Below are 19,633 nucleotides of genomic sequence, written 5' to 3' on the forward strand. Positions count from 1 at the left end.
AAGGAAGGAACAAGAGCCATAGAAGCCTTAGCTGTGCTCCCCAAACTCCTCCTCATGGCTCCCCTCCTGCCTCTTCCTTGGAACAACCTCCTGGCTTTGCCTTCCATTTTCAGCTTGGTTTCATTTCCAGCACCTCATTTTCCTCTGGGCCTCCTGCATCTGTGAGGGACCTGAGACCCTGTGATTCATCCTAAACCAGTGACAGTCAACTTCCCAAGCATCTCAGTTGCTTAGTGATCTCGCTGCGTCCAGGAGTCCTCTCTGGTTGGCTTATGACACTGTTAATTAGTGACCCCGAATGCCGTCTCCACCAGGCTCCTGCCGGCAACCCTCTTACTTTTTCTCCATACTGTCTGGAGACCTGTTGCCATCTACTCAGGCCCTGGGCTCTGATAGAAACCCTTGCACTCTTCTCCCAAGATGGATGCCTGCCTGTCAATTCCTGCAGCTCAGAGGCTAGAACCAGGGCCAGTGGGGCTGGGACCATCTTCTGGTCAGGGGCTCCAGAGGGCACTTGAGACCTTCCATGATCCCTTTCAAAGACCCCAGGGCCTTTGCACTTGCCATTTCTCTGCCCAGAACCCACTTCTCAAAGTTCTGATTTTAGCTCTAATGCAGCAGTTCTCAACTTGTGGTTTGCAAGCCCCTGGCAAACCCCTGTCTCCAAAACTATTTTCATTACGATTCATAACAATAGCAAATTTACAGTTCTGAAGTAGCAATGAAAATAATTTTATGGGTGGGGGTCACCACAACATGAGGAGCTGTAATAAAGGTCGCACCATTTGGAAGGTCGAAAACCTTACTGATCTAATGTAAGCTTCTAAGTCAGGTGTTTCCTGACCTGCTGAGATTCTGCCCGGCCTCAGGGCCCCTTCTCACTGCAATCTTGTGTCTTTTTGATGGATTTACTACCTTGGACATCACCTCACTATTTGCTTGTGTGTTCCTTCCTTGACTGTCACCCTCGCTAGGTTCTAAACTCCAGCACGGCACAGACCTTGTCTGTCCTGTTAGCCCCTGGAATACAGTAGATGCTTAATAGATATAGGGGCATGCTGGCTAGTTTCATGTCAACCTGACGCAGACTAGAGCCATCGGAGAGGAGGGAACCCCAGTTGAGAAAATGAAATCCTAAGCCTGGGCTGAGGGCAAGCCTGTAGGGCATCTCTTACTTAGTGATTGATGAGGGAGGGCCCAGCCCATTGTGGGTGGTGCCAGCCCTGGGCAGGTGGTCCTGGGTTCTGTGGGAAAGCAGGTTAGGCAAAACATGGGGAGCAAGCCAGTAAGCAGCACACTTCCGTGGCCTCTGCATCAGCTCCTGCCTCCAGGATCCTGCCCTGTTTGAGTTCCTAACTGCTTTTGCTGATGAATTGTTATATGGAGCTGTGAGTGGAATATACCCTTTGTCCCCAAGTTGCTTTTGGCTATGGTGTTACATCATAGCAATAGTAATCCCGACTAAGGCAGTGAATAAATTCTAGATAAATAAATACTTCAGTCTTCCCATTATCTGAAAGACTTATGGATCTTTCTTTTATATTGGCAGGGAAACCCACTTTCCTAGAGGGAAATTGACCAAGTGAGCTCCTGTTCATCCTGTAAACCCCAGCTCAGTATGACCTCATCTGGCCTCTTTGCTCCCTTCTTGGTTTTTACATACTGTTTTGTATCTCTCCTGTGGGGTTAACTCTTTGAGGGGGGTTATTCCCAAACTAGTCTGGGCTGGAGATGCCAAGGGCATGGTCAGGCAGTGAGGCCTCATGGTGTCTCTGCAGGGAAGGGTTTCACAGAGCTGTTTCCTCCACCCACAGCTTCCCCAGCCCAGCTCTTGCCCCTGTGACATCTAGAAAACTTAAAAAAAAAATTGCCAATATCATTAGGCAAGCCCATCTGGGGAATTCCATTCTACTCAGAATACCATCCTGATTCCTGACTACAGTCCAGAATCCATGCACCTATCTCCCTTTACCCCTTGTTCCAGTGTGGTCCTGCCTCTGGCCCTTTGCATTTGCTTCCCTTCCTGCCCTGTGAGCTCTTCCCCAGGAGTAGCAAGGCTGGCTCCCTCCCATAACCTCCCTGTCACAGGGTCTGACGCAGGGCGAGTGTCCAGAAAGACTGTTGCTTTTCAGGAAACCAAGCCACTAGAAGCTGTGTGGCAGGGGTAGGACACCCCATGATGTCTGTTCTAGTAGTGTCAGGCCTGAATATGGCTCCACACATGTGAGCTTACTTGGGAAAGGGGTAGTGTGCTCCAAGGGAGCTGGTCCCGCCAGTGACCCCAGAGCCAGGGACCACACCAGCCTCCCCGTGGTGGATGGGAAACGCTCTCAGGGGCGCTGTGTGCTGCAGCTTACCTGACAGCAGCATGGGGTCCTTATCCACAGACTTGCGCACCTGGTCAGACTCCCCTGTGAGCGAGCTTTCATCAATCTTGAGGTCATTGCCCTGGATGAAGAGGCCATCGGCAGGAAGGAGGTCACCTGGTTGGAGGAAGACAAGGTTCACAGAGTCAGGTGGCCAGAGAAGCTGGGGCATCCATGGGGAAGGTACCTACTAGGCCTCCAGCATGTAGAACCAAGATGGTGCCTGCAGATGAGTGCCAGGCTAAAGTGACATCCATGGGGCCTGGCACGGAGCTACCCAGGCCCAGGCAGGCCATGTCCTTCATATTGTATAACCTTTGACCTGTATGTGTCTATGGGCCCAGTGTGCTCTGTGGTTCATTTTTCTATAGTCTTTTTATGCCTTAGAGAAGGTCTTTCATGACACAGTAGACTATTTGGGGTAGACTGGGGACACCGCAATCAAGTGAGCCACTAGGGCTGAATGAGGAGGTCCATGCCAACCTTCCCAATCTGTGTCTACTGCCCTAGGATATCCAAACACTCTTTGGAGCTAGCCTACCTACTTCTTCAATAGCAATATGAGTGGCCTGGGATTCTCACCCACCTTCTTCTATTCCTACTAACTTCCACCAGGCTGCACGGATCTATCTGAAGTCAATTTGGTGATGGGAGATGGAGCTTGTCTCGTGAACCCACCCTGAGTCTTAGGGATGCTGAGCTGGGAAGCCTTCTGAGCCTTGTTTTCAGACTATGAGCAATGATCGATTAGTCATGTCTGCTACAGGTGGAAGCTGGACTGCAGTGGCATTTGTGCTACGAATCTGACATTTCTGATTTAAGTGCATATGGCAAGCCTGTCTCGTCTGGGAATCTCGGGGCCTCAGAATACATCTCGCCATGACATCAGCTGGGTTAGGCTCTTTGTATCTGCCTATCCCATCCCACCTCCACCCAGGCTCCAGCTCTAGAATGATGGACGGGACACTTGCCATATTTGATCTGGGCGATGTCCCCAACCACGATCTCGGCCACAGGGATCTGGACCACCTGGCCAGCCCGGACTACGGTGAACTTCTGCTCCTGCTCAATGCGGCTCTGCAGTCCCCGGAACTGTTTCTCCTTACTCCAGTCATTGAAGGCTGTGACCAGGACCACACAGATGACGGACAGCAGGATGGCAGCCCCCTCAATCCAGCCTGCTTCTGCTTCACCTTCATCCTCTGCCCCACCCTGGGCCGTGGCACAGCCTGTAGAGAGACAGGGAAGCAGTGGGTTCCCAGGCCACCAGACAGGAGCTGCCATATAGCTTAGCTATGCTGAGTAAGCACTGATGATTAGATGATAGGGACACATTTGATCAGGAGCCTCTGTGTGCCATGCTCCGGGCACAGGGCTTCTCCTGGTTGCTTTGTAGGGCACTGGCTGTATGTCTCCCACACATGGGGAGTTAAGGCTTCTCCGAGAGGTCTAATAACTAGGAAGGGCAGGTGGAAAGTGAGAATGCCACCCCAGGAGGCATGACTTCAAAGCCACCATCTGAACCATACCTGTTCTGTCTCTGTTTTAGCTGTGATCTCAAGTGAATGACTTTTTCTCTGACCTTCAGTTTTCTCATGAGATGGGATTTCATGTAGGCTAGGCTGGCCTCAGGCTGAGAGGCAGCTGAGATGATCCTCCTGCCTCCACTTCTGAGTGCTGAGATTACACCATGCCTGCCTTTATGTGATACCGTGGAAGTGGGGGAGGGGCAGCGCTGACAATACCTCCTGGGGCTTAGGGACAGGATGGCAGGTTCTCCCCAACTCAGGCCACAGCAGGGGCAACAAGACTCAAGAAATGGGCTACTACCTGACCCACAGGGACTCTGTACCCTACACGTGGCACTACTGAGTCCCCAGTATGGGTCTACAATTCTCAAGGTTGGCCAGGCCTACAGGATGGTGAGAAAAAGAAATACACCAATGTCCCAACATGGAGCCTCAGACCAAAGCTCTACAGAGCCAGGGTGTGCAGAGCGTGTGGCTCACAACCTCTCCCGGCTCCCCACAGGGGTCCCAAGAGCAAGAGCCATCTAAAATTTTCTAAATACAGAACCTGAGGCTCTGAGTGGCCGGGGGACACAGCCTGGGTGAGAGGTGAGTGCTCCCCTCATGGTTTATCTCCCAGGAGTGGTGTCTGACTGCCTGCCTTGGTCAACTTGGAAGGGTGCTTTCCACAGGGGCTAGGCCCGCAGAGGTGCTGGGCGAGCATCAAGCATCCATCCTTGTCCCCAGCTGGCCAAAGAAAGAAAATAAGCTCAGCTGGAGTCACAGAGCAGATCTAAAGTTTAAACCCAGGCCTGGAATCTGAGCCCAGACTGGTTCTGTCCTGTGCCTCTGCGCCCATGGCAGGTGGCAAATCTTCACCTGACCATCTGGGCATCCAACGTGATTTCAAGGAGTAGAGAACAGCAGTTTCAAGAGACCCCGGCGGAAGCTTCTGGAAACCCAGGGGTCAGAAGCAACAAGACAGGAAGGTCAAGGAACGTGTGGGAAGGCAAGGGATCAATGTGGCCAAGCAGTGCGGGTTGCTGGAAGATTTCGGGTCTCCAGACGAAGTGAGTACTCCCCAAAGGCCAGTAAATGCCTGGAGGACTTTGAAGGCTGTTTGTCCCCTTGGAGAATTTGAATTATCTCAGTAATGTAAAACTGTTCAATCAGATCACTGTTGAGTGGTAACGGCCGTTACAACAGTGCCACTGAGGCAGAACTGATTCAGATCTCACTGCTGAGTGCTATGGTGCAGTCCATTTTCCAGGGTGGCTCCATTTTCTCACCATCAGAATGGGGTGGTCACAGGTGGCCCCCTCCTCAGGTGGCCCCAGGGGCAAGGGAGCTCTCCTTTTGAAGTGCTCAAGCCTTGAGCCCATGGCACAGAGCAGGAAGCACCTGGAATTCAATCACCTGAGATGAGGGAGCTAAGGGACTTTGGGCCTGTGTTACTATGAATGACACACACAGGGACACAATCCCTTTACCCCAAGGATGGGTAAAACAGGGGGACCTTAGAGATGGACTCCTGGTGTTGTCAGCCTTCAGCATCAGAGAATTCAGCTTCCTGGCCTCTGACCAGCTAACTACAGGTGGGAAATGATCAGTGGGAGATACTCCATCTGCATCGAGCAGGCCCAGGCCTCTCTTGTCATGATCCCCTAAGTAACATGGCCGAACAGCTGTTCACACAGCTGTCACACTGGGTGTCATCAGAAACCCAAAGAGGATTTCAAGGACACAGAAGACTGCAAATAATGCCCACAGTATCCACAGAAGGTTCCAGAGGAACCAGGGGATTTCCATATACACTCTGAGACATGAGAGTGGGGAAGGGAGGACTCGAATCCAGAGCCCGATACTTCATTTTGTAGAATGTAGCTTGTCCCTACTTCTTGCCACATGCTCTGTAAAGGAGATGCCTGTCTCCCCTCGTGTGCCTCCTTGGGAGTCTCCATGGAGTTGTTACTGGAAGACTGGGCCACTTAGAGTCAAGTCAGTGCATCACGCTGATATTCTGGAAAGGCCTGGATTCAAAGTCCAGGACTAGCTGTGAAACCCTCAGGGCGTGACTCAGCCTCTCTGAGCTTCCAACAAACACTAGTACATACTGGGTCCTGGTAGGTGTTGGAACTCTTCCCCTTTTCCTGAGTGCTCCACGGACCCTTCTTAGGATGCTGTTACTCCCATGTCTTTCCTGTAGCCTAGAAGGCAAGGATGCAGGAGCCCGTCCCTTGCCAGGATTTGGCACACCTGGACTTGAGCGAATGTCCCCAAGGGTCCGCTACTTGTGTGACACCTGACTGTAATATGGGCCCAGGTGTGAGCCTCTCATAGTGGCTTGCTGTCCACACTGAGAGAGGCCTAAGGCCTGCTTTAGGGCTGTAGCCCATGCATCTGAGGTCAATCCTATGCAACTACCTTCCCCTCCCAGCCCAGCACCTTCCCTTGTCTAGTGGAATGCAGACCACGTACCAGCCAGCATAAGGATCTCCCAGCTGAGACAATGGATCTTGGTGAGTAACACAGCAGGTGGATCACCACGGGGACCGCACACAGGCTGCTTAGGAAGCTGGTGGAAAGTGTCCCAGCTCTCCTAGGGGACGAGGCTGTGAGGAACCTGTCCCGCCTCCCTCCCTCCACCACCTTACTAGTGGGACACAGTGTAGGCAGCCGCCTTCTACCCAAAGTGTGGCCGGAGCAGGAGAAGTGAGATGAGGCAGGGGCAGAGTTGGGCCAACTGGGGCCACATTCCAGCCACCAAGCCATGATCTCTGGGCTCTGGGTTTGTGTGCCCCAGAGATGTTCATAGCAGCAGTCTGGAGCCATGGGGTCTCTCTGGATACATCCAGTAGCTCTGTGATGTCCTACCTTGGCCTCCGCTAGCTGCCCTCATCTCACCCTGTTCACTAGGGCCATGGGAGGCTAATGATGCAGGTGACTCAGCTGCAGCCCCGTCTGTGGAGCTGATTGTTTTGGCCAGAGCCACAGAGTTTCAGCCTCTTGGTGGGTGACCTTGGCACATCCTCCGTGGCTCAGGGGCTCCTATGAGTAGCATCTAGCCTCTCCATGGTCTAGCCTGATAAGTGGAGCTAGTTTTCACCCCTCATCAATGACGACCTCCCTTTGCAACAGACGGAGGCCATTACAGAAAAAAACGCAACCAATCAAAATACAGAGTTGGAGCCCAGTTCCAGTGGGTCGACTACACAACATCCCCATGCCTAAGGGTCAGGGAACATTTAGGAAGAAGGGGCAGAAGGACTGTAAGAGCCAGAGGACCAGGGATTTTGCTGCGAGATTGTGTAACACCAGAGGCTACACCCACAAAGGCTCATCAACATGACTGCCCAAAGGTGAGCTGAACAAGGGCACTAACGAGCATGCCAAACCACACAGGGGAAAAGCCCATGACATCCCTCGACCTCATACAGAGAAGTAGAGACGGCTGAGAAAAGCCGGGAGCAGGGGAGGTGGTCCTCTCCAGGAAAGAGCACACCAAACGGTTGTTCAGTGCCAAATGGTCAGTCCTGAAAATACGTATGCAGTTAACATTGTATGGATTCAACAGGTTGTATTTAGGAGTAAATATGCATATGCAAATACATATATGCAAGCAGTAACAATTGATGAAAAAAAGAGACCATGAATTTGAAGAAAAGCTGGGAAGGGTGTGTGAGAGGATTTGGAGGGAGGAAAAGGAAGGGAGAAGTGTAATTAAATGACAGCCTCAAAAACAAATAAACAAAAGCACACACACACACACACACACACACACACACACATAGTACCTGTCTACAGAGTTACTCTGTGGATTAAGTGAGGAGGCAGTGGACTTTTGCCACAATAGTCCCCAATTTGGGGTAGCTATGGAGACTGTAGGACCTATATCAGTCTTACCATCTGCAGTCTTCTGCATCTGCCGAAACCATAGTGTCCACAATGCATCCCTCTTCTTTAAATATGACTTAATTTACGTACATTGGTATTTTGCCTGCAAGTATGCCCATGTGAGGGTGTTGGATCGCCTGGGATTGGAGTTACAGACTGTTGTGATCTGCCATGTGGGTGCTGGGAATTGAACCCAGGTCCTCTGCAAGAGCAGTCAGTGCTCTTAACCACTGAGCCAACTCCCCAACCCCAGCGTATCCCTCTTACTAGGATATGGAAATGTCCAACCTAGGAACTACTGTCTGAAAATTTCACCTTCCTTCTCGTTGTTAACTTGACCTCTGAAAATCATCTATCTTCCTTTTCTGCCCTAGCTGCTAGGAAGCTCAAGTCAAACTTAAATCTGAGTCATAGTAGCAAGATAATTGGTTTATTTGCTTCCACTGTTTTCTGCCCAACTTCTTATTTGCCTTCACTCCTATCCTCTATGGAGAGATCATGTGGAAAAAAAAAAGGATAGGGCCAGATAGATGGCTCAGTGGTTAAGGCTGCTGAGCCTGATGACCTGAATTCAATCCCAAGAACCCACATGGTGGAAAGAGAGAACTGACTCCTGCTCCTGTGGTCAGGTGACAGAAAGAAATGGCTCGGAAGGAGCCTGACAGCGTGCTGGAATGTGATCCATGGTCAAGCCCGAGGCCTCTCTCCTGGGTGGGCACTGTGGTCCCGTGCTGGACATTTAATCGCAAGGCTCCCATAGAGCTGGTCTTTGGGGATGGGGCTTTGGGGAGGTAACACGGATTAGATGAGCCCAACCTGGGTCAAGGAAATCACTGAGCCAGCATAAATGCCCGGCTTTACCAGGTAAGGGCCCTCAACCCCCGCCCATGCAGTAGAGCCGCTCAAGCCCCAGCCTTGCTGTTGGACTTGGGGAGTCTCCATAACAGGAGACATGTCACTGTATAAGTCACGTGGTCTGTAATAGTTTGTGAGAGTAAAAGAAAATGATCTTAGATACTGAGAGACCCAGAACAACTTATCCCCAGTTTTCTCTTCTTTAAAGCAGGCACAAACCCAGAGCTGGGCATATTGAAGGTGCCTGACAATAAACGCTCACCATGGCTATCACTGCTGCCGGTCTAGCCCTGCCCTCACAGGTGGGCTGACTGGGGCCTTGGGCATGTATTTGTCTCTGTGGCCTGAGCCCCAGCAAGCTTGCTCTCTGCTCAGTGCTATGGGCGCTGCCCACACAGGCACAGCCCCCGCATGCTGGGTGCCGTCAGGAGCACCTGGGGTACCCTACCTTCGTTGTTCTCTCCGGGTGGGTGGTAGAAGGACAGTCCCAGGGAGATGATGGCCGCGATCTCCAGGATGATGAGGGTCACGTCCTGCAGTGCCTCCCACACCAGCTGCAGGAAGGTTTTTGGTTTCTTTGGAGGTATGAAGTTTTGCCCAAAAATCTGTTTCCTCTTTTCAAGGTCCGGTGCGGTGCCTGGCAAACCTGTGGACAGAGGGAAGGTGAGTTGGGCTGGGGCCAGGAGATGTACATGCCTGAGGCTGGGAGCTGCGGAGCGGGTGGGCGAGCACTGAAGGAGCCTTCCACGCATTGGCCTAGGAGCCCAGCAGTCCAAGAGATTCACGTCCTGGGGGTGGCAGTGGGTGGGTGGGGATTGTGCTGCTAAATGAATAGAGGAACCTGGAAACATGGATGTTTCCAGACTCACGGTGGCAAGCATCCCCATAAACACGCATGCCAAAGAACACGTCACATACCCGACTCCGGATATCCCAGCCCAGCCCAGCCTGCTACAGCTCAGCACAGTCATGCCGCACAAGGCCCCTTTTATGCTCAGGTGTTGAACATCTGCTATAATTCACTGAGTATGGACTGAAGGTGACCACCCGGGTGGCGGGTCACCCAGTCACATGGTTGAAAAATTCTTAGCCAGACCTTTGTATGCTAAGCAATCTGTGACTATCCAAGCCTAACTCCCAGGACCTGGCCAGTGACCCTGGGAAGACACTCTCTGGAAATGTGACTAAGGCCAGAGCATCTTGGATTATCCAGGTGTCCCTCTGTCCAAAGATAAGTTTCCTCATGCTGACCCAGGTAGGTAGAAGCTGTGTCAGAGGATGAGCAGAGATTGGAGGGAAACAGCTACAGACCCCTGCAGAGCCCCCAGGAGCCGAAGGAAGCTGGGAATGGCCTCTCCTATGAGCATAGGGCAGAGTCTGGCCAATACTCCGGCTTTGGAGCTTGGGCTCCAGAGCCGTGAGAGAAGCCAGCCCTGGCCTGAGGCCACCCAGTGTGGGACAGTCTGCTCCAGGAAGCACGGAGGTCACCATGTGGCCCGCTCCTTCCCTGACTCTGAGTTTCCACACACCTCTTAAATAGGGTGGAGCTTGGAGTATCATTTCATTTTTCATAATGAACCTCCTCTGGGTTTTTAATCCAGCTTGACCCTCAGTTTCCCTTTCTGCTACGGGGATGATGATGATGGCACCTAAGTCACAGAGTTGTATGTTGCTCAGCTCAGCAAGAGCTTCTTAGCTGCACATCCTGAGCTATGAGACAGCACAGCCAACCTCCCTTTGGGCACACATGGACAGTACTGTGAGATCCATGCGGAGGGCAGCAGGTGCTCAGGTGGCTCCGGCCGTGGCTCCTGGAGCAGGGCAGCAGGACAGTCAGGGCGGCTCTTGCCATGCACCTGTTGGAATAGGTGACAACCCACGAGCTCTCTGTGCCTAAATCATTCCCTAGCTTCATTCATTTACCTGACCTCTGACCTTGCAAAGCGCCTCATGATTTCCAGATTGAAGTCACAGGTTTCATCTTGCTGATTTGCTCCTCATCTGACTTCTAGGTTACATCCGAGGTCTCCTCTTTCTCTCTCTGCCCTGTCCCAGCCCACCTGGGCCATTCCCGGCTGGCCTTTGACTGCCCATGCTGAACCATCCACAGCATGCCCTCCCTCTCAAAGAGGCAGGATGCAGCCACCTTGCTGCATGCCAGCCCTGGCCACGATGGATTATGGGTTTGTTGGGTGAGTCCTCTCTCACCCGGCTTCATGCTCTGGGGCAAAGGTCGGTATCAGGCTTGCCCCTCAGGATGGCAGAGGAGGCCTTAGACTCACATATCGCATGTCTGAGTGTAGTGAGGTCCAAGCATGAGGGCCTAGCCCCCACCTGGCTCACTTGTCTTAACAGGACAGTTAAGGTGGGTGGAGTTAGAGATGGGGTGCACCTTTCAAAAAAACCGCAGCCCTTTAGTTCTTTCCTGGGGAGGCAGAAGCCTGAGGCATGCTGGGATGGGGACTGAGGATTCGGCTACTGTATTCTCTGAGGACTGAACTCATGTCACCAGGCTTGGTGGCAAGAGCCTTTACCCACAGGGTTAACTGGCTGGTCTCTAAGGGTAACATCACCTGGCTTTGGGGTTATGTTTTACTCTTTTGAAGGACCAACCACTCATTCATCCTTTCAGTCTGTAGTTTTGAGCCTCTAAGGAACCTGGAGAAAGTGGTGTATGGGCCGCAGGTCCGTGGCTCATGGCCGTCAGCACTTACAGGCTTGCAATCCAGGCCTGGGCTTCAGGGGAGGCAGGGAGAAGGGTCATAATGAGACCATCCTCAAGACCTGGACGGAGGGGGAACATCTTTACTTGATATCCAGGGGTCCTGGCAGTGGCCTCTCTGGGAGGCAAGGGACGCCCTGGGCAGCCCAACTCTCATCTGCATAGTAAGAATGGAGGTTGGGGGTTTCCCCGAGGCTCTGTGATCAGCATATGGAAGCACTGTCCCCACTGTCCTCCCATTGTCCTGGTCCGGGCTTCCCACTGTCCACAGGCAGAGACAACAAACCCAGCCTAGGGTGTTCCTGGGAGCTTCAGAGGCCATGGGGCTTCCTCTCTGCCTTGCACTCCAGCATCCCTGGGCTTTATTCTTTTAATCAAAATCTCCTGCTTTCCAACTGCCTGGAGGGAGGTACACTCCTTATTTGTGCACAGCAAGTACAGATGAACTTCTAGGCCCTGGCTCAACCCTCATGATATATGTCCAATTTCTTTTGCTCATATGCCAAGTTACAGAAGATACACATGTGAAAACGGACCCCCAATGCAATGCAGCTGCTCAGGAGCCCCCAGGACCCTTTGGGAACGCCTTCTTAGTGAAGACCTCCGAGTCTAGATGGAAGACAGGGGCTCAGATCAGGGAATGCAAACGCCACAACTGTGGGCTGACAAGCGTCGTGGTGAGTGAAGGAGAAAGGAGGGAGGCAATCAGGAGTGCTGAAGACTAATACAAAAAGCACATTGGCCCTCTGAGGGGGGCATGTGGGTCCCAGCGGAGAGATCTTCCAAGTATTTATAAAGCAGAAGGTTGGAATTTGATATAAGGTCTCCCCGTTGGAGATATTTTGGGGCCAAATCCAACACACCTATGGGCTGAGTTCATCCCCCAGTTGCCAATGTGAGCTGTGTAAGCCCACGTGACACTAGCAACTGGGGGCTACAGACTGCCATATGCTACCATGGCCATCACTGACTACCACCGACAACCACACTCTCACCTGAGTCGGGAGACACGGCTGAGACCTAGCTTTTCCTTGCTATATGACCCTGAGTAGGTTTATACACTCTCTGGTTTATACACAGTCCTTGGAGGACTGTGCTTGCGGATCCCTGGGAACCAAGAGCTTTGTACACAGTCAAGTTCCCTGGCCATGTAGTCCAGACCTGCACACTGAGACGTAACGTTCCGCTGTGGGGAAGGCCCGCAAGACAAAATCAGCAGCCACCAGGCCCTCCCTAGCCTGATGTGGTCGGGGGCAGACCGAGCCAGCCTCTACTAGCCCACAGTGCCTGCATCCTCAGCAGCCTGGACCTCCAGCCCCCGGCTGTCTAGGAATTGAAACCGTGTAGGCAACTTCAGGGTCCTGCTGCTTACATTCAACAAAACAACAGTGGCTCAAACTAGACAGTGGCCAAGAAGCTTCAGATGATCACCGTGGGACCTAGCGTGAGCAGGGGGTGCCTACACGTGTGCCCAAGCGTGTGGCCGGGTCAGGAGCCTGTTATACTTTGCCAGTGGTTCGGTGATGACATCAGCTCTAGCAGCTGTGCTGGTGTGCAGGGCCGGCCTTTACAGACTTGTGGCGCGGCTGTGTGTAGGAGCCCATGGGCTCTATCACTTGCCGGAGGATAGCCCAGGAGCCTACTGCTATGGACTTGCAGCAACAGGCTGAAATGATGCACTAGGGTAAGACACCTGTACTGCTCCTAGCTCTGTGCCCTCGAGCAGGTGGCCTGTCCTCTCCGGGCCTCATTTTCCTTATGCCAGACATTTGAATGGCGATAATGCCTGCCTTCCCTGTGCAAAGGACCCAATGGCTGTCAGCTGCTAGTGCTGTCACTATGAGCCACCAACGTAATAACCACTTACAGGTGCGGGACCCAACCTGGCCTCACACTGAGTCATGGGGACATTTAAAGTGTATTCATGCCTGGGCCTCGGTGCCAGTTTCTGACCAAACCAGGCAGATCCGAGAACTCCCTGGGGACCCTGCTGGGGTAGGATCATCCTCAGACCAGATGCCTCTTCAAGGTGCTGGGGGAAATGCATGTTCTCAGCTGTCACCCAGAGCTGCTGCCCAGGTCACTGGGTAGGCCTGCCACCTGCGTGGTTACCAGTGTCCTCAGGACAGGGGAGTGCAGGCTCTATGTAGAGCAGTTGGCCTGCAGGGGCAGGACAAAAGGAAAATGGCTGCTAAGGTGACCGTGGGCTTAGGGTCCCTGGGAGCCATGACACCTATAGGTCTTGGGTCACCAGGCAGAACAGCAACTGGTCCAGATCACATGGTGTGGGTGACAGAGTGCGGGCCCAAGGAGGCAGATCTTTGCTCACTTCTGCAGGGGTTTCCAGCTTTCATTGGACTCCTAACTTGGCGTTTCCAAGCAGCTACCCGGTTCACGGCCTCCAGGAGGCCACGGTCTATGCAGAAACTGTACCTGGCTGAGAACTTGATTGACCCAGACATGGAGCTGAGGAAGCCTGGAGGAGGAATCTAAAATCTCTGGCAGGGAGAGAAAGGGGCCGGGGAGTGGGAGGGTGAGGGCAGGAGCCATCAGGAGCTCACCCTCACATTCCATTCTGAACGTGTTCCTAAGCCCTCTACAACCATCCTGTTCCTGGGCTGCCGGGGCCCCTCTGAGGTTGTTCCATGGTCTCCTTCTACCTCCAGGCATCACATTTACCACCCTTTCCACCAGGCCACAGGCCCTGCACATACCTGGCATGATGCTCTCTCAGTTTTGGCTCATAGGCTCTTACCCAGAGCCCTTCCCCTGTCCTTTTCCCCTCTGTTGACTGTCATGTTTAGTCTCCAGAGACCCTGGTGGGAGTTTATCACCTCCTCCTGAGAGCCTTTCTTGATTTACACAGCAGGAACAACCTAGGCTTCTCACTGTTTCCTGACACCCCTTATCACCAGCTCCTACCTTCAGTCACCCAGGTTGGTCAGGCTAGCCTCTAGGCCAGACTCTGGCTTTGGGGGTTACACCTGAGACCTGACTTTCCTGCTACCACTTTCTGGACACTGATGCTCAGCATCCTGAGGGGGCCCTGAGGAGCCATCCATCCTCTCCCATTTCTTTAGGGAGTAGGGATGGGGGATGTGAGCGCCTAGGTTGGTCAGAGACCCTTCAACACAGCAGAAAGCCTGTACTTCCTGGAAGCCACGTGAGCTTGGCCTCTGTGGGAAAACTGCATACTTGTGGGCCTCCTCTACAGCCTGGGTCTGTCAGGGCTGTGGCTGGCAGGGTTAGCCGCTACCCAGTATGCAAAACAGGTATGTGTTCCGCCGTGATCACATCCCGTTTTGATGGGGGTGGGGCATGAAGGCATCTCTTGATATCTGGCAGTCTTAGGTGGGGTATATGTGCTGGGTGTGCAGACCTGGCACCCACACGCACACCCACACACACACACCCACCCACCCACATAGCTGTGGACTCATTGTTCACAGCAGACATGACACTGTATGCTTTCTCTGCAAGAAGAGCCCTCTAGTCTATTGTACACATGGGGACATGGTGGGATACACTGACCTGACCTCAGCCCAGACGTGGGGTTCACTGGTTCAAAACCTCTACTGTCCTCGATCGGAGTCCAGCTGAGTTACTGCCCCTCTTCCATGGCAGGATGTCTATGGTGGACATCTCAGCTCATGGCCCCAGAGAGTTCTATGTGAGCAGGGAAGGGGGCTTCCGGGTAGGGGGTAGGTGGGGCTGGCTGGTGGGAATCTCTGAATGCTGTGGAAATATCAATTATTTGTACCAGGAAAGAGTATGAGTTCCCAGATGAAACAGAGAGCCAGCTACTGGCCTTTACGATAAATAGCAAAGTTCTTTAGTGTGAGTGACGTCCTGTATGCCATTCGGGACATATGAGCAGTAAATTAATTACTTGCCGATTGCCTAAAACACAAGTCACTGATCTGTGCAGCGTGCTCCTAGAGTTCCTTCAGGTCTCCCTTGGATCTACCTTGCAGGAACAGCATGGCTCTGAGGTCACTCGGTGGGGCAACTGAGGCACTGAAACATGGAAGTGACTTAGCCTTTAAGCAAAGCGATTTGGCTACAGAAGAGGTCTGGGCCCCCTCTTCCACCCTGGCCGTCTCCATGCTGTGGAGATGTAAGGGCGTGTGAACAACCGGGCTGCCCATCCACCTCAAACTAAGCCTTGCTGACCGTACACTAACTGTGGCCATTCCGTACTCTGTCAGCCTCCTAGAGGACACTTTATTCAGCCTGTCTCCTGATGGCTCGCCCACGCCTCCTTGGAAAAGTGGAGCCTCTGAAGCTGGATTCACTGCCCGTTTGACCTTCCTCCGCAGGTAGGAGGCTTCAAAATACTGCAAGCAGCACTTCCCCACCTCTCCAGAAGGGGGCGCCCTGCACAATGGACAGTAGGCAAGTGGGTGCCTGTCTCTGGGCCTCCATTCTCTACAAGTGGGGCTAGGTTTTTGGGTGGGTGTCTAAAACCTGGACAGGACCTCTCTTTGAGCTCTGATGCTAATTAACCACACTGAATCGACAGCAGGGCAGCCCGCCTTCTGCTGGCCACGACAAATAGCTAAAGCCCAGAGCCTGTAGGCTCCCGGACTGCTCTTTCCATGTGTGCTAGCTGCTCATATCAGAACCCAGTGCCCGGGTCAAAGGCAAGAGCTCTGCCTCTCTCACGCTCCCCCAGAGGCAGGCTCGTGCTCTACAGAGTCTCGGCTGTGGGTGAGAGCTAGGCACCTGAAGGGGATTTGGAAAGCGTAGTCACCAAGCCGGGTGTTGCTAAATATTTGTGCTGTCAGTGTGACGTGGGTTCTTCCATTAGCGTAAATAAAAGCCTTATATTTTGAGGGGGAAAAAACAAGCCCTTTAAAAGTGACATTTATAGAAAAAAGCGTTTCTGTCTTTGGAAACCGAGTGGGCTAAATAAACTGCAGTGCATCTTGCCCACAATATACTATAGGCAGTTCTTAAAAAAAAAAAAATGTGCTCAGTTTATGCTCGCTAGCATAGAAGTCTCCAAAGAGAACTGGCGAGTGAAAACGAGCATTGGAACAATACGGACGGCTCAGGTGCATTTGTGTGAAACAGAACATGCCACATTTCACTGGCTGCGCACATGTAAGTACATGGCAAGAGGTGTTCAAGGACCTGGCACTGACTCTCCAAAGAGGCCATGGGATTGGTTGTGGTGGTCAGCCCTGGCTAGGTGAGTACGGACTAGGTGAATGAACCCGTGAAACACGAGAATGCGTTTGATCTGAATAATTCGAGGTTTAATTTAGTTTTTAAATCAACAGTGAAGAAAATGAAGGGTCCCCCCCCCATATCACTTTTAGATAAAATGGACATGAAGGTAATATTCCTGGGTTCATATTTTAGCCTTATCTGTGATCTGTGTGTTCCTCCTGTCTGGATCAGTTCAGCTCTGCCATGTCATGGGTAGGATGGTGCCTAGTTCATAGCCTGATCATGAAGATGAAAACAAGGCATGGCAAGCCAGATACACACACACAGTAGGTGCTCAGTGGACAAGCCAGACACAGAGTAGGTGCTCAGTGCCCTATTATCTCTCCTTCCCTTTTGCTTTATATCTTGTCTACAACTCTACAATTCCAACCTCTTTTTAGGGGCAGAGGGACAGGGCCTCACTCTGCAGACCTGGCTGACTTTGAACTCTCAAAGATCCACTTGCTTCTGCCTCCTGAGTGTTGGGATTAAAGGTGTGCCAGGCTCTCTTCTTAACCCTGATGCACAAACCTAGCAAAACTCTATCCAAAGAAAAACCCACCTCAGGCAGTCATTCCTGCCTGACTCCCACAGTCAGCTAGGCCAGCGGTACTGCTCCCCTAGATAGCTGCAGTAAATGCTGTCTCGGCTCCCACCCTGGGTTTTCAGAGTGGATAGTGCACTGTGTTAAACTGTTATCTACTACGCCCTAGTGGCTCTTACTATCTACAGCAAAAAGTCACAATCCTTACCAAGACCCAATCCCTGGTCCCTGACATCCTCTGCTGTCTCACGGCTATGTCGCCACCATTATGTTCCAGCGACACCAGCCCCCTTCCTGAGCTGTCAACACTGTGCACTCCTGCCCCAGGGCCTTGCACGTGCTGTCTCCTCTGCTGGGAATGCCCTCATCTTTGGCTGAGATTCTCCTGGTGATGGTGGGCTCCATTTCTAATGCTCTTCTCGCCCCCAGGAATCCCTCCCCTTCAGATCATTAATAACACGAGTGTTTTTCCTATACTTGGCTCCCTTGCCAACGCTCAGCTCCATGAGGGTAGGAGCAGTGTGGCCTGTTTTGTTCTGAACTGCAGGAGATGTAAGCAAATGGCCTTTCCTAGACACACCTGCCTAGGAAAACCAGAGAGAGGTGAGGGGGCAGTACTTGACGGGGGAGTGCCATCTTCTCCGAGACAAGGTGTCTTTGTGAAAGGGACTGAAGTTTGGGGGGACACTCAGGGGCTCCTCTGTGCTTGAGCTCACTCTCAGTGGCTTTGTGCTCTTGCTGACAAGCGGGGTAGGAGAGGCCCCAGGCACTCCCCCAGGGCCGTGGGGACCAGAAGCAGGCCTGCTTCTCAGATGCCCATTGGATGCCTGAGCCTTAACCCAGGTGCCTCGCCACCATCCTGATGTGACTTCCCGGAAAACTCTGGGGCCCTGGCTCCTTCTTGTTCTTACAAATGCTGACTTAAGGACCAGGCCAGGAGGCATACGGTAGAGATGGGTGCTCTCCCACAATGCAAGAATTCTGAGGGCATTAAGGGGACGAGTGGGAGACTCGGGGAGCAGGGTGTGAAGGTAACTCAATGCGGCCTGTGCAGGGGTGAGTGCATAGTGAGTCCCTGTGCTTCTGTCCCTAGTCTCCTGAGGGGCCTCGAAGGTCCACAGTATTCACGGGGATGCTGAGGGTCAGGCAGGTAGAAGAATCAGCTCTGGCCCACATCTGGCCCACGCTGTGGCAATGGTCACAGTGTCCCCGGCCTTCACTCGGCGTGGCTATGGCACCATCTACTGTTCATGGCTTCCCCGAGACCTCATTTTGTGAACTGTTTTGCAGGTGGAGAAACTGAGGTACGGAGCTGTAGAGACACTCTCCTTTGGGTTTCCGCTTGGTCTGCCCCGATCTAGGCTGTAATCCCTGGCATTGTACTTCCCACCCCTGCACATGAATTTAGGCCCTTACGGCTGGCTAAAACGTCATGAGGAAGGCTGCAGAAGAATGGGGGTTATTCCACATTTTGAGTCAAGAAACTGAGGCACAGAGGAAAGGGGAAAGCAGATGGGCATGGTGGCTCACACCTGTAAATCTCAGCACTTGGCAGGCTAAGGCAGGAGGGCTGTCAAATGAGTTTTAGGCCAGCCTTGGCTACACAGTGAGTTCAAGGACAGCATGAACTAAAGCAGCAAAGTAAGAGAGACAGAGATAGGTAGATAAGCATGAAGGAAAATCACTGATGTGCCTGGATGGACAGCCTGAATTGTTCAAAGCAGCATACTACAGCCCTTTGTTGTTTCATTTTGTTTTTTTTCCTGGAGACAGGGTCACATGTATCCCAGGCTAGCCTTGAACTTGATAAGTAGCTGAGGATGCCCTTGAACTTCTGCCTACACCTCCCAAGTGCTGGGATTATAATCGTGCGTGTCCACAGCCTGTTTATCGGGTACTGGGGATTGAACTCAGGGCTTTGTGCATGGTAGGCAAGTACTCTACCAACTGAGCCACATCCTAGACCTCTAATGCTGCTGCTTTAAGAGGCAACTTCTTCGAATCCTGCAAACCCCTTTTCACCACTGCTACAGGCTCTGGGGCCCTGAGTTGGAACCCAGGCTCTGCCATCTTCTAGTTGTCTGACCTCCAACAAGCTACAATAGTGTGGGCGTTTCCTGGTGTGTAAAGTGCTGATGTCCTAAGCTGAGTCCAGGGCACCGACAGAGTGTGTAGAATGTCCTTACAGGGTGATGCCTTTATCGTCAGGGGTCTGCTCTTTGTCGTCAGAGGTCACATGCCAGTGAGCAGAAGCACTGGGGGCCATCTCCTTTGGTTTTCTACACTCACTAGGAAGCCGGGTGAGGCACTTCTGTGACCACAGGCTGGGTGAAAATCTTATGGGAATGGCTGGGTCAGGTGCAGATAAAACACAACATCCCCTCTCCCCCCAGGCCTTTGAGTGGCGTGTCACAGCACCCAATGACTGGCCTTTGTACTTCCCAGCTGCGTGGTTTGAGGGACAGCCATTTACTTTCTCTGGGCCCCTCAGGCTATAAAGTGAGGGGGTTCTGCGGGCTCCAGGGGGCTG

The 19,633-nt window shown here is 52.5% G+C and overlaps 1 protein-coding gene across 11 annotated transcripts in view; it reads right to left on the reverse strand.

Moving 5' to 3' along the window:
* Positions 1 to 19,633, reverse strand: part of Atp2b2 (ATPase plasma membrane Ca2+ transporting 2) — a 104,589-nt gene that overhangs the window by 67,372 nt on the left and 17,584 nt on the right. For all 11 annotated transcript variants that reach the window (XR_009591912.1, XM_060383950.1, XM_021637680.2 and 8 more), the window contains exons 2-4: positions 9,072 to 9,269; positions 3,338 to 3,595; positions 2,358 to 2,483 (exon numbers count right to left, since the gene is read on the reverse strand). Coding sequence is in view for 10 of the 11 variants with exons in the window: in XM_060383950.1 (XP_060239933.1) it covers positions 2,358 to 2,483; positions 3,338 to 3,595; positions 9,072 to 9,269 (582 nt within the window). In the remaining variant the exon portion in view is untranslated. The remainder of the gene's footprint in view (positions 1 to 2,357; positions 2,484 to 3,337; positions 3,596 to 9,071; positions 9,270 to 19,633) is intronic.

Source organism: Meriones unguiculatus, chromosome 5 (assembly GCF_030254825.1).
Source record: "Meriones unguiculatus strain TT.TT164.6M chromosome 5, Bangor_MerUng_6.1, whole genome shotgun sequence".
Lineage (NCBI taxonomy): Eukaryota > Metazoa > Chordata > Mammalia > Rodentia > Muridae > Meriones > Meriones unguiculatus.